Source organism: Lolium rigidum, chromosome 4 (genome assembly GCF_022539505.1).
Source record: "Lolium rigidum isolate FL_2022 chromosome 4, APGP_CSIRO_Lrig_0.1, whole genome shotgun sequence".
Classification (NCBI taxonomy): Eukaryota; Viridiplantae; Streptophyta; class Magnoliopsida; order Poales; family Poaceae; genus Lolium; species Lolium rigidum.
In genome coordinates this window covers 140,439,283-140,453,009 of record NC_061511.1, presented here as the reverse complement: position 1 = coordinate 140,453,009, position 13,727 = coordinate 140,439,283, and the positions used below count along the sequence as shown (strand labels likewise).

Here is a 13,727-nt window from a genome sequence, read left to right as displayed (position 1 = left end):
TTTTTCTTCTTTTGTTGCCGCCCGCCAGATTGTGTCGTCATCGCCAACGCAATTTATACAGTATACTCGCTTCACAAGTGTACAACTGTCCATGGTGGCATGCATGCGTAGTTGCGGAGGCGATGGTACCAACTGCTGCTTCATGGGCGCTGTTGGGGCACCTTTTGCATTGAATCGAGCCATTAATGGCCCTAAGTACGTGGCGTATGCCATTTCAGTGCAAGCACATCGGCAGAAGCCGCCGAGGTAAGCTGCGTGGGTGTCTGATCTGTTTATAGTACCAGTACCGTTTCAGCTTTCACTCCCGAGTAGCAGGCTCAGCAGCTGAGCTGTTTCAGGCTTGTAGTTAATAGCAGCAGAAACCGGCTTGGAGTAGCTAGCTAGCTAGCCGATGGAGTCCATTGCTGAGTTGGATGAGGTTGTCTCAGGGTCGCCGCCGGTGTGGTTCGTGGTACTGCTCGCCCTGGGCCTCCACGCCGCGCTCGTCTCCGTGGCGACCTTCCTGGCCTGGCTGCACCGCGCCTTCCTCCGGCCGGGGAAGGACCTGGCCCTGCGCTACGGCGCGTGGGCGGTTGTCACCGGCGCCACCGACGGCATCGGCCGCGCGCTGGCGCTGGAGCTCGCGCGCGGGGGCCTCCACCTCGTCCTCGTCGGCCGGAACCCCGCGAAGCTGTCCCGCGTCGCCAAGGAGGCCCAGAGGGCCGCGCCGTCCTGCAAGGTCAAGAGCGTGGTATTCGACCTGGCCGGCGACGCGACGGAGCTGTCGCGCGGCGCGGCGAGAGTGGTGGAGGCCGTGAGGGGGCTCGACGTGGGCCTGCTGGTGAACAACGCCGGCGCGACGTACCCCGGCGCGGCCTACTTCCACGAGGTGGAGACCCCGGTGTGGGAGGCGGTGGTGCGGGTGAACGTGGAGGCGGCGACGCGGATCGCGCGCGCCGTGGTGCCGGCGATGGCGGCCAAGGGGAGGGGCGCCGTCGTCAACGTCGGCTCCGGGTCGTCCGTCGTGGTGCCGGCGTTCCCGCTCTACGCCGTGTACGCTGCCAGCAAAGCGTAAGTAATCCTACATGGGCCATGCAAATTGATGCGTACTGTTGCATATGCATGTTATCATCACGTGTAGGGTCGAGTGCACGGCTGAGCGTACGTACGCACGCATGGCATCGAGCTCCATGTTCTTCGGGGCGTAGATCCAGAACATTCTTGTTGCGCATCTCCTGGAGGAAGGCTTTTTGTATGAGTTGATCCGTTTGGGAGTAGTAGTAGGTTTTGGGTATTGATTTTGCCATGTGCCATCCCGACACCTGTGTGGGCTGTGGCCACCCTTCGTCTCCTCCCAGCGCGACGTGTGCGTGGTGCACCGCCACTTGTCCTTGCCAACCTGCTATATACCACTCTCCGGCGAACTCCCGATCGTGCTCCCGCCGCACCCACTTCCATTCCAACAAGGTTCCAATTTTGCCGGCTGAAATTGCATCAGTCTGCTCCCTCTGATATATCAGATTATTTTTTTCATGCTGCAACGTACCTAGCTGCCAGTCTTCGGTAGCATGTATAGTAGTATGAATAGTTTCGTTTGGATCGCTTAACATCTCAATAATCATGTAGAGTGGCCGGCCGCTCCACCATAATGTCTGAATAGTAGTTTTGCTGGATGTCAGCATAGTGAGACCCACAATGCTACAGATTAGCATATCCGCGTGGTTTCGCTATAACATTCAACATAGATTAGCATATTAACTATTCATATATTTAATGGTTAATTTTACACATCATTTTGTATTTTGCAACGCCCATATATGTTTATCTTATTATGATAATTACACATCATGTGTATTTGCTGTTTTTTACGTAACTTAAATTTTGTTATATTATGTTGGTATATTCATTATAATTTTTCATAATTATGATCATTCAATTCGCGTTCTCCTTCAAAAGTTGTGATTATATTTTAAATCTTTACTTCCTAGACTTTTGTAACTCAACTATCATGTCTGAACAGTATTGCTGTAGGCACTTGATGCCGGTACAATGATGCGTGCAATATATTACATGCTCCCACGCTCCATCAGTTTTGTGTATAGTTCAGTTTTATTTAGTCTTTTCTTTTTGTTACGAAGAACTGTACCAATTGATTTCGTTGTCTATAATTAATGTGAGTGCTCCCTTTCTTATGTTTCTACTACTTTGTTACTCAATTTTTATGGTCAAAGTTCATCTTGGAATGCGTGTGCCTTATTCCTTGAAACGGAGGTAGTAGTATCATAGGTAGATACTGTATCATAGCACTTAGAACTAGAAAAATTGATTCCAAACAAATCATGTACACATGTTTGTATTGGGATTCTACAAATCAATAAATATAATTAGATTATGATACTACTACATGATATGCATTGTGGAGATAATATCATACACTAGTATCATATGCATGATAATACTATATGATACTTCCGATTGTGACTAGTCTTATAGGTGTTTGAGAGTCTTGCCATAGAACAATTTATATATACAGGAAATTGAAAGGTGTGCGCCGGGTGCAAAAACTAGTACCCAAAAACTCACAGCATACTTGTACATGTTAATACCTAGGCCTATGTGTGATTGTAAAGTTTGGTAAGAGAAACTGAGTTTTGCACTCCGTATGAAAAAAATAGTACATAAAATTCATATGTTGAACACTAGTAAGAACCTATTTAATTACAATACAAATCAAATAAAAGTGGCTTGATGGTGTTGAAGATCCATGAGAGTGAAAGTGCACGTTCAACCGTTCAGCTCTTCTGTCCCACTAGTCACCTCCTTATCAAACGGGAGTTATTTTAGATAATCTGTTATGTCATTGTCTCTGGCGAAAAAAGAACCATTTAATTTGCAGTCCTCACACTCATAACACCTTTGACATGTGTTCTACTGGATACATATTTATACCATAATATGTTACAGAAAACTTGTTGTGTGCATCATTCTATGCAGTTGCTGGGTTCTACCTCTATTTCAAAATAAACGGAAAACTTTGTTTCAACGCAACAAAGATAGGATGAAACCGAATGAATATTTATTTTACGTCTTACTATTTCTAATTTTAGCGTATGCCTATCCTGTCAGGTATATTGATCAACTGTCTCGAAGTCTGAGCGTTGAATACAAACGCTACGGAGTGGACGTCCAATGCCAGGTACGTCCTTATTCTTGTCTACCAGTTCTTCCTTTTTTTTCTCGAGATCGGTTCCTTCTTTGCTACATTTGCGCTTTGTTTTCTGCTTACTGAAACTAAGAGGAAAGCTTCTTTCTAAGTTTGATCAGCTGTAATACTTTTAAAGAAAATCAAAATTGGTTTGCGACATCTGCGCTTTGTTTTCTGTTAACTGAAACCAAGAGGACGACAGTCATCTCTCTCCCGGGTCGCTCTCGCGCGAGCGGCTCCGGAGAGCCCCAACCCTAAACAAAAAAACCTCCCAGTCTCCTCCTCCTCCCGGCCGCTGCCGGCGCCGGCGCCGGCGGTGGCGGCCGCGCCCGGCCGTCGAAGGCGGAGGGCAGGGTCGGCGCGCCCCGGCGGGTTCCCTGGCGCGGAGGGAGACACCATCTGGGCTGCGAGGTGGTGGCGGCGGGCGGTCGGCGGCGCGTTTCTGGAGGTCGTCGCCGACGCATGGCGGTCCCGGCGGACGAGCGGAGGGCTTCGACCTGGCAGGCAGCAAGGAGTGGAGAGGGAGGACGCGGCGGAGCAGCCGGGTGGCGGCGCGGCGAGATCCCATCTCGGGGACGGCGAGGCGGGAGGATGCGTGGCCAGGGTGGAGTGCCCGGGCGCATCGACCGCCGTCCCTGTGCTGGGGGCGAGCAGCGGGGCTCCCCGGTGGCTGCGGCGTGGCGCGGCGGGGCTGCAGGGAGGCGGAGGCGCAAGACCCCATCTTTGGGGCGGCGGCGCGGAGTGCCCTGGTGCGTCGGTCGTCCGCTCCGGCGTTGGGGACGTGCTGCGTTGCCTCTCGGTGGCGCCGGCGTGGGAGCTGGTGGTTGGTGCGGGGCCAATCTGCGCTTTCTTGGGCCAGATCGGAGCTTGCCGGAGGTGGTGGGAGTTGCTGCGCTGTTTTCGTCAAGGCTGAAGCTGGTGGCTTGGGCCGTCGTGCTGGAGACCACGACTTTTTGCGGCCATGATGTTGAGGAGCTGCGGTGGCGGCGGTGTGTCTTTCCATGGACAGGGTTGCCCCAAACCTCGGAGGCTCGAAGTCGTGCGACGATGCGGACGAAGGTCTTGCCCAACTCGTTGGGCCGGCGGCGACGGCGCTGCGGGTGTCGTGCCCCTCTCTGGAGGCGTCGCCGAGGCATGTCGGTGTCTCTCGTGTTCTCGCCTGGTTTGGTTGATGTCTCTGGGCGAAAGCCTAGATCCTTTGGATCGGCGCGATGGCGGCGTCCTCGACGTCGTTCCTCTGTTGGGAGCTTCGCGTTCGGAGACATGGCAGGGAGGTCCTGGTGCTTTCCTCCGGTGTTCGCCGCTGTCCGAGGCTGGCTGCAAGGGCGCAATGCACGCCATGGCTTTCATCCCCAAGACGATGTCTTCTTTGGGCTGTTCGAGTTCCGCCATCTCCCCCTTTTCTTGGCGCGTTGACAAGGAGAGCCCTTTTGGAGTTGTTATTCTTCGGAGGTGTCTAGCATCGATTGAGACGCGGCTTTGTGGTTTTAGCTTAGGGTAGGGTTCTTCGTGTTGTCGCTGTTTTGTCGGTGGTGGCTGTCTTCGGACTAGTCGGTGTGGTGTGTGTGCTACTTGTGGTAGCGGGTTCTTGTACTCAAATCTCTGCCTTCTATAAAGATATGGTACGCCTTTGGCGTACTCGCGAAAAAAACGAAACCAAGAGGACAGCTTCTTTATAAGTTTGCTCAGGTGTAATACTTTTGTAGAAAATCAAAATTGGTTTGTGTGTACTAGTACTATGTAGAGTGCCGGAATATACTAAAAATTCATAAATCTCCAAATAATTTTGTACTCAGTGTCACAGAAAAACATACTTGGAAGTATTCTAACGCGTTGGTGGGGCGCAGATCCCTTTGTATGTGGCGACCAAGATGTCCCCCGTTAAGGGCGACTCTCCGTTCATACCATCGCCGGAGGAGTACGTCAAAGCTGCCATCCGTTCCATAGGCTATGAGCCGAGGTGCGTTCCCTACTGGCGCCACTCGATCCAGTGGTTCTTGGCGTCTCTGATGCCGGACTCTGCTCTCAATCTGTGGCGTCTCCAAGTTGGTATACGGAAGAGAAATGAGATGAGAGCTCTGCTGGGACAAAAGGAGCTCAGCTGAACAGCCCGTGGTCTTCCTGAAAAGAACGGTGAAGCTATACTGTTTTTCTTTCCTGTGGGGACTATTGTCATTAGCTGTTGTGGGAGTGGTTTGATGGCAGTGATGGGTTCGTGTTCAGGTCTCCTTTGGGAAGTGACTGTTTAGAGTTTTCTCTCGTTTGTAAGTAATGTTTGTTACCCTGTTGATGTTTTGAAAATTTTAAGTTGTTTGAACCAAGACTTGTGTGTCCTACTGGGAATAACATTATGCTAGTCATTGCTTTTAGTGTATTTTTTGATAAAGAAGATATTGATACCAAGATGGTACCAAATACATCCCGCCTCCCAGAGCAACTTTAGATATTAAAAATGCACACCGCCGAAAAAAATGAAAAAAAAGACCCTGCATGAGAGATAAGACTTAAGAGACTCGCAGCAACATGATCAACCATCACCATTGACGACACCTAGACCATGAGAGGTTCTCCAAAATGCCGCCTCCAAGAATAATTTAATAGTGCACAAACATTGTTGTAACCCTGTCTAACAAAATTCAGGTCATGTGTTTTCACCCCAGAGAGGTCCAATCTTTAGACAAAGCCTTCCAGAAGGAAACAACTATATGGCAGTCATTGTCAGCTACAACCAATAAAAGCCATAACTAGGCTTTTCTTCCCGAAAACACAGACGTAGATCTCAAAAAGCATCACCAAGCACGAAGTCATCCTGCATCACCGCCCCCACTAGACACTACAAGGGAAAGGCCTACTGCCGGCGCACCAAATAGGCTTATTGCCGGCGCAGCTAAGCCCGCCGGTGCGAACGGGCCGGTGATAACAGCTCATTGCCGGCGCGCCTGGATGTTCGCCGGCGGTAAGGCAGCTACTGCCGGCGCACCGGTCCTTATTCGCCGGCAACTACATTATTCCACCGGCGCACCAGTAGGGATGCCAGCACTGGCGCGTGCTTTGTGCGCCGGCAGTAGGTAATGTAGGTTCGCCGGCAGTAGCAGTCGAAAATACAATTTTATAGCCATTTTCCAGCTTATTACAATGCATATTTGCAAATTTATACAACAGTTCATATTTGTACAGCAGCACATGCAATATGAGAAGCACATAGAGAGTCAAGTATCATTTCGGTATCAATACACAAATACACAAGTCTCGTTCCGGAATGTTGATTCATACAACACATGTGCATATGCAACACCGAACGACGAAGTTTTACAAAGTTAGAAGTCTTGGTACATAGTCGTCACAAGTATCGTCATACACCTCACAATGTAGGTCCTAACCTAAACTACAATCACATAGAACATGACCAACATGGTCATGATGACCATCATCACGAAGGCCATGGTCTTCATCCGGTTCCTCCTCATGTCCCTCATCTCTCCCGCTACATAACGGGCGTATCTTCCTTCCGCCTCCACCCTAGTGGGGTATCCCTTGTAGCTGTTGCCGCTGAAACGGTGCACCTGTCTCCGACAGTCCTCCCAGTCGTCGTAGACTCCAGGAACCCTCCCCTTGTACACGACATATATCGTCGGCATCTCCATTCACAAGACAAGTAAAACGTTAGTACCAATGCAATGAACAAGTGCCAACTCAAATAAGAGACAAGTAGTACGAACTAAATAGCATGTGCCTCATACTTTGTTGGTCGAAATAAATAATAACATACAGGGATGGTGTCAGCGAGGCTAGGTAGGATGCACAATAGATTGATATTTGTGGCCATCACACCAAGCCTCACTGGCCCCACCCCGGAGTGTACAAGTGACCGAACATTTTAATCATCGGCCAATGCAATTAAGAAGTGCGAACTCAAATAAAAGACAAGTAGTACGAATTAAATAGCGTGCCTCATACTTTGTCGGTCGAAACAAATATTAACATCCAGGGATGGAGTCGGTGAGGCTAGGTAGGATGCACAAGAGATTGATACTTGTGGCCGTCGCACCAAGGCTCACCGGCTCCACCCCCGAGTGTACGAGTGACCGAACATTCTAATCATCGGCGAACTCCAAATACGAGGCAAGTAATGCAAATAATTATTAAGCTATCTACGCCATAATCTTGAAATATATAGCAAAGTAAATGAAACTATAGACACATGTTCACATGCACATTCATACAACTAACTAAAAGAAACAAGTCGATTCTATTGGAATATATAGCAATTATTACAATACGGAAGTTCAAGGACATATCGTTCAAGCTTTAGCAAGTGTTCCCGTCGTAGGATCAGGTTGTACGCCTAGGGGGGAATGGACGGCAGCCCTCAAGCGAGTTGAACGGCCTCTCATCACGCGACATCTCCAAGCGGAGTTCTATCTCGTCATTAGGTGGTAGACCGTAGCCGTAGAAGAACTCGCCGGACCTAGCGTTGACATCCTGCAGGATTACCGTGCAAATGAACTGCTGGATGCGACCCCGGTTCTTTCTAATCTCTCTATCGGGGACATCCGCCATGTTTGCAAACCTGTTTCCGAGATTCTCTCGGCAGCAACATGTCATCTGCGTACTTTATGTACTCCTGCATCCGAAGGATGGCGTACCACGCGTCCATCCCATTGTCTTGCGTCGACTGCCTGAGGCAGGGGAAGTTGGTTGTGTGGGTTAAGACCAAGCCTCCTCGGGATTTCCTCTCTACTTTGAGGGGGCCTGCCTTGTTGGTGAAGCCGGTGAGAGCATCATTGAGAAGGGCCCTGATGTGGGTGTAGTCTTTCTTGCGGTCCCTACCCGAGTCGAGATAGACTGCATGCGAGTGTTGCGGGTGCACGACGATGAGGGTGCAGAACTTGTCTCTGCGGAAAATACACGGATTAACCTTTGGAAATGCAAATGGAGATATAGGATAGAATGGTGATGGGGGACTAGCGAGTGATTACTTACTCGGGGAAGTAAGGGATGAGAATGGCGCCCTTTTTAATGTTCGCCATCATGAAATCCTCGACCTGCTCGGGTGGCAATCGCGCGATCCCCGGCGTTGCGGATGATGCTCTCCCGCATATAGAAGGGGTCCATTATCGCGATGGTCGGCGTCCCCTCCTTAACAATCTGGGAAGACAAGCTAAGAGCAACTAGGCGAACCACACTAAAGTGGACCGCTTGCATGCGATAGATGCTGAAGATGTCGTTGAACCGGATGAAGCACAAGTCCGCGGGGTACTTCTCGACAAAGTTCATGCCAGTTGGCACCTTCGCCACGAAGAGAGGGTAAGCAGGATCTTTTGATTTGAGAAGAATGTTCTCCACATGCCTGACAGTCTCATGCAAGCTCCTCATATCCGGGGTGAGTTTCTTCAGGACATGCTCCGGCAGCATCGGTTCACCCAAGTGATGCAGAGTTCGCCAATTGTTTGGCAACTTGTCAAGGAGTGGGACCTTGTCCTTGGATTTGGCCGCCGCCTTGTCTTTGGCGTCCTTCTTATTTGCCCTCTTCCTCTTCTTGGGTTGTAGTGCTGGACCATCCATCGCCGTAGTGGCCGTAGCACGGAGTGTGTTTGGGCTCGAGCATATTTTTGACGGCGGCGGTGGCGACCTCCTCAGGATTTTCCTCCTCAGCCGTTTCTTGAGAATCGAATAGCTTCTTGGAGCACACATATTTCGATGCCGGCGCATCCTCATGGACAACTTGTGAAGACGTAGGAATATCCCATTGGAAGTTCTCACGTTCGTATTCCTCGGCCTCCGGCGCAGCTCGGCTGTTGTGGTGGGGCGCTGACCTCTGGCGCAGCTGGCCGTTCTGGTGGGGTGATGACCACCGGCGCCGCTGGCTGTCGTGGAGGGACGCTGACATGTGGCGCTGCAAGGTGCTTGTCTTTGCTTGCCGTCGACCCCGAGTAGGTGTTGATCCGAATTAGGGTCTTCGGCCATAGCAGTACCCAACCCTTCAGTGAGGCTAGATTCAACGGGCTATCGTCATCGGCACCATGCGGTTGATTAGGAGGAAACAAATCCTCATAGCCCGGTACGCCCGATCCACTTCAACCCGCTAAACGTCATCCGCCATATCTCGTGTGTGCCACTTCTTATCCAGGGGCCGAAGGATGGACCCCCTCGCGACGTCTTTGAGTTCGTCGTTTACTCTCATCAGGTAGGTGCATGGCGTTGAGAGCGCCTGCGAGAACATGTGTATGGCATTAGAGAGAGGGCAAGGATGATGAAACTAATATATTAACTTGATGTACACATTAGTTAATTACCGTGAGGGCGTTGAGCTCGGCTAATGTCGACGGGCCGGCACATGCGGCGGCGGGCGTGCAAGTGACGGAGGGGCTGCTACCCGGCATGGACGGTGAATCCCTAGCACCAGCGACATTGCCGGCGGCCGGAGGAGTCTCCATTATAACATTGTCATTGCCGGCGGACGGCGGCGCCATCGAGTTGCTGCCGTCGAAGCTAACCACTTGCATTTTCGGGGGGGTGCCTTGTTTGCCCCCCTCATACCACGCGTGTAGAGCGTCGAAATCTGCTTGGACTGAAGCGGCGACTTCAGCTTTGACTTCAGGTACGAGTGTAGCTTTGAGTTGCGGTACCAGTTGCGGTACCAAACCAGCTTGGACTTGGGCTAGGATTGACTCCCTCATTTCCTCCGCCTCCCGCTGCTTCCTCTCACTGGGCGCATTTTTATCGGCCGCAGACGACAAGCCGTAGTGACCATGCTTGTGGCCTGTACCGGCGCCAGCCACACGGCCTCTATGCGGCCTTCTCGTAGGTGAATGCTCATTGACGATGTTTAGCGTCCGTACGAGAGGCTTTTGGTCAGTATGATGGTAGAAATGAACAGACTTATCAGTCTATGGTTAGCTCAATCTATCACTTGGCAAAGATGTTCTGTCCCACTAGCACTTTTATGGTCATAATCTTATTGAGTGACACAAGCATGTCATTATCTTGCAGACTGGTTGTATGCATGGCATAGATTCAATTAGTCAATTAGAATCCTTGAATGGCAGCAAATTGAGTGACACAAGCATGTCATTATCTTATTTAGGGTTCAATTAGAATCTTGCAGACTGGTTGTATGCATGGCACAGATTCAATACACAATCTTATCAGTGTTGCAAAAATCCTAACATTGAAATATGTATGAACCCAAAATCATCAAATTTTTATAAACCAGAGAATTGACGGACAGAACAGGAGGGGATCGAGCATACTGCAAGCATTTAAATGAACCCTAAATCATCAATTTCATAGCAATGCAGGGTACAGGAGGGGATCGAGCATCAACTTGAACCAATTTCATAGCAATTGGAAGCAATTTGAACTAATTTCAGGGAAGGGGGAGGGGGAGAGGGAAGGGGAGAGGGAAGCTCACGGTGGCGGCAGCGTGGTCCTCCTCCAACGGCGGCGACTGCGTGTTCCTCCTCCAACGGTGGCGGCAGCGTGGTCCTCCTCCAACGGCGGCGACTGCGTGTTCCTCCTCCAACGGCGGCGGCAGCGTGGTCCTCCTCCGACGTCCCCTACTCCAACGGCGGCGGCAGCGTGGTCCTCCTCCGACGTCCCCTACTCCAACGGCGGCGGCGGCGTGTGTGGGGCAGGTGCTGGGGGCTGGTGGAGGGGGATGGTGGCGAACGGTCGAGGACGGCGTGGCGGGGCAGTGAAGCTCACGGCGGCGCTCACGGTGGCGGTTAGGGTTCGTCGTCGATTGGGAATGGGGAGCGAGGGAGAAGCTGGTCGCGTGCGGTTAAGTCCCAGGTATACACGGACTAGACTTACTGTCGGCGCACCGGGGCTTTGGTGCGCCGAGGACAGGTGGACCCCCGGCGCACCAAAGCCCTGGTGCGCCGGCAGTAAGTCTAGTCCGTGTATATCTGGGACTTGGCCGAGATCATGCAATGACCTCCCCAACTCATATTTTCTTTTGTTTTTCTTTATTTCTTTTCCGGCCTTTTCTATTATATTTATGTTCTTATCTTTTCAAGATAATAGCCAAGAAATATGCATGAGTTATATATGCAAAAACAATTTCAAAATCTTAATTAGGCATTACAAAAAAAATATGAGTTATATATACATACACAAAATATTGACCAACACAATATTAATTAGTCATACATAAAATATTGGCCATGACCATATGAGTAGTTATGAATTACACAAAATATGAGTTATAGATTGCAAATAAAGTTTTACATCATCGATTGAGAAGAGTGTTTCGCTTTCTTCTTGATTTTCTTGCTCGTCGTTGAATAATTTAGCCCCGTGTCGTGACTACTTCTTTTGAAGGGTCGACCTGACCTCGGTAGTGTGGTCCTGCTTCTTCTTGTGGTGTATGTTGTGTCTTCGTCCTCGGATTCTTCCATCATTGGGTCTCCGACTTGTCCTTCGAAGTCTTCCTCGTTGGCGACTCCATCCATTCCGACGATGGTCCTCTTGCCTCTCCTCACGATAACACGGCTAGGCCCGGATGGGTCGGTTATGAAGAAGCATTGGTGCACGTGTTCCGCCAGTACCCATGGCTCATTCTACGCGGTGGCGTTCGTGGACTTTGATTTGTTGGCTTCGGGTAGAAACATGGTGGTGAAATACCGGTCTTCTTTTGTGACGCTCTTAGCCCATCTGATACGGAACATCGGCACTTTCTCCCCAGCGTAGCTAAGCTCCCAGATTTCCTCGATTCTTCCGTAGTATCTAGTCTTTACGTCACCCGTCCAGGAATCCATCGTTACCCCCGAGTTCGGTAAACACTGTTCTTGTCTTTTTCTTCCGTGTAGAATGTGTACCCGTTGATATCGTACGCTTGGTAAGTCATGATGTTGGGCGCGGGGCCATGTGACAAGGCCAATACTAGTTTATCCTTGTCAGAATCCATTGGTGGGGGATTAGCATCAATGTGGTCTTTGAACCAGCGCGCGAAAGAGGAGTTGTGCTCTCTGTATATTTCTGATTCCATCATCATCGGCTTGCCACTGTTCTGTATCATGGTTTTGTGCTGTTTCAACCAAGGATCGATCAAGTCATGTGTTGTAGCGCTACTAAGTTGGCCCTGTCAAAGTCGGAAGTCCGACCAGACATGTGCACGTGCAGTTCCTTCCTTCCATTTTTGTGGCCTACTCCCTCGAACCTGCGGAGGTGCTTGTTTTGAGGCAAACCAACGGGGTCCTCGATGTCTAGATAATTCGTGCGAAAAGAGATGCACTCTTCGGTGAGCCGGTCCCGGACGATGCTTCCATCCGGATGTGACCTGTTACGAACGTATCCTTTAATGACCCCATTCATTCTTTCAAACGGCATCATATTGTGTAAGAATGCCGGCCCTAGACCGACGATATCATCCATGATATGGACCAACGAGATGGACCATCACGTCAAAGAATGCAGGCGGGAAGTACATCTCAAGCTCACATAGGATCACCACGATCTCTTCCCGGAGCCTTGCGAGTTTCTTCACGCTTATCGACTTCCGAGTTATGACGTCGAAGAAGTTACGGAGCCCGATCAGCGTTGCACGGACATGGTCATCCATTATACCTCAGATTGCAACCGGAAGAATCTGCGTCATCATCACGTGACAGTCATGAGACTTCATGCCACTGAAGTTTCGTTTCTTGGGGTCCATGTATCTTCTTATTACCTAGAGTAACCGAAGGGCACTCTGACTCCTAGAAGGCAATTGAAAAATTGATCGACCTCGGCCAGACTAAAAGTGAAGCAGGAGGGGGGACAGTAATAGTCTGGCTGCTTAATCCTTTTGCGCTTCTGACCGACGTCCGCCTCCTCCTCCGACTCGTCCCTCTTGGGCCGGCGGGATCTCGAAGCTCTTCCCCGATGCCCAAAACTTTCAGGTCATGTCTTGCTTTCGGCCCATCTTTGGTCCGGTCCGGCATGTTGAGAAGAGTGCCAAGCAAGCTCTCGCACACGTTCTTTGTAATATGCATGACATCAAGGCAGTGAGGTGTATCGAGAATTTTCCAGTATGGCAAGTCCCAAAACACGGACCTCCTTTTCGATACACCAATGAGCGGCGTCGTTTCCTTTTTCTTCTTCTTCTCTCCAGGCTTTGGACGAATCTTTCCCGGCGCAGGACACTCCTTCCAACCTTTCAGTAATGTATCGATCTCTTCGTCGCTCTTCTTACGTGGAGGTCCTCGGGGTTCATTTGTACCATCGAACAGATCTCCACGCTTTCTCCACGGGTCGGTCTTCCGTAGCCACCTTCGATGCCCCATGTAAACTGTTTTCGAAGAGCCGGGATCCTTACCAAGCTGCAAAAACAGCGTCTCTTCCATGCACTCGACACATGCCTTGTGTCCATGGCACACCTGGCACGAAATGTAACCGTATCCGAGGTAGTCCTGCACCGTCGTGATCAACGCGGCTCTCAAAGGGAAATATTCTTCCGCGACGGCGTCCCATGTATCTACCCCTTCCTTCGCCCACAACGTTTCAAGCTCCTCCTTTAATAGTTCGAGATACATGTTGATATCGTTTCCTGGCTGTGTCG

General features: G+C 50.4%; 1 protein-coding gene across 1 annotated transcript; it reads left to right on the top strand.

Moving 5' to 3' along the window:
- Positions 1-391: 391 nt before the first annotated feature.
- LOC124647569 (very-long-chain 3-oxoacyl-CoA reductase-like protein At1g24470) lies at positions 392-5,289 on the top strand. The gene is made up of 3 exons (XM_047187490.1): positions 392-1,050; positions 3,106-3,175; positions 5,032-5,289. The coding sequence occupies exons 1-3, from the start codon at positions 392-394 to the stop codon at positions 5,287-5,289; spliced, it is 987 nt and encodes a 328-aa protein (XP_047043446.1).
- The last annotated feature ends 8,438 nt before the right edge of the window (positions 5,290-13,727 follow it).

Excerpts from the sequence above, each read along its gene's own strand:
- LOC124647569 (XM_047187490.1), top strand. The coding sequence starts at position 392 with ATGGAGTCCATTGCTGAGTTGGATGAGGTTGTCTCAGGGTCGCCGCCG. Across the intron at positions 1,051-3,105 it reads GTGTACGCTGCCAGCAAAGC|GTATATTGATCAACTGTCTC; the intron begins GTAAGTAATCCT and ends CTATCCTGTCAG. Across the intron at positions 3,176-5,031 it reads GAGTGGACGTCCAATGCCAG|ATCCCTTTGTATGTGGCGAC; the intron begins GTACGTCCTTAT and ends GGTGGGGCGCAG.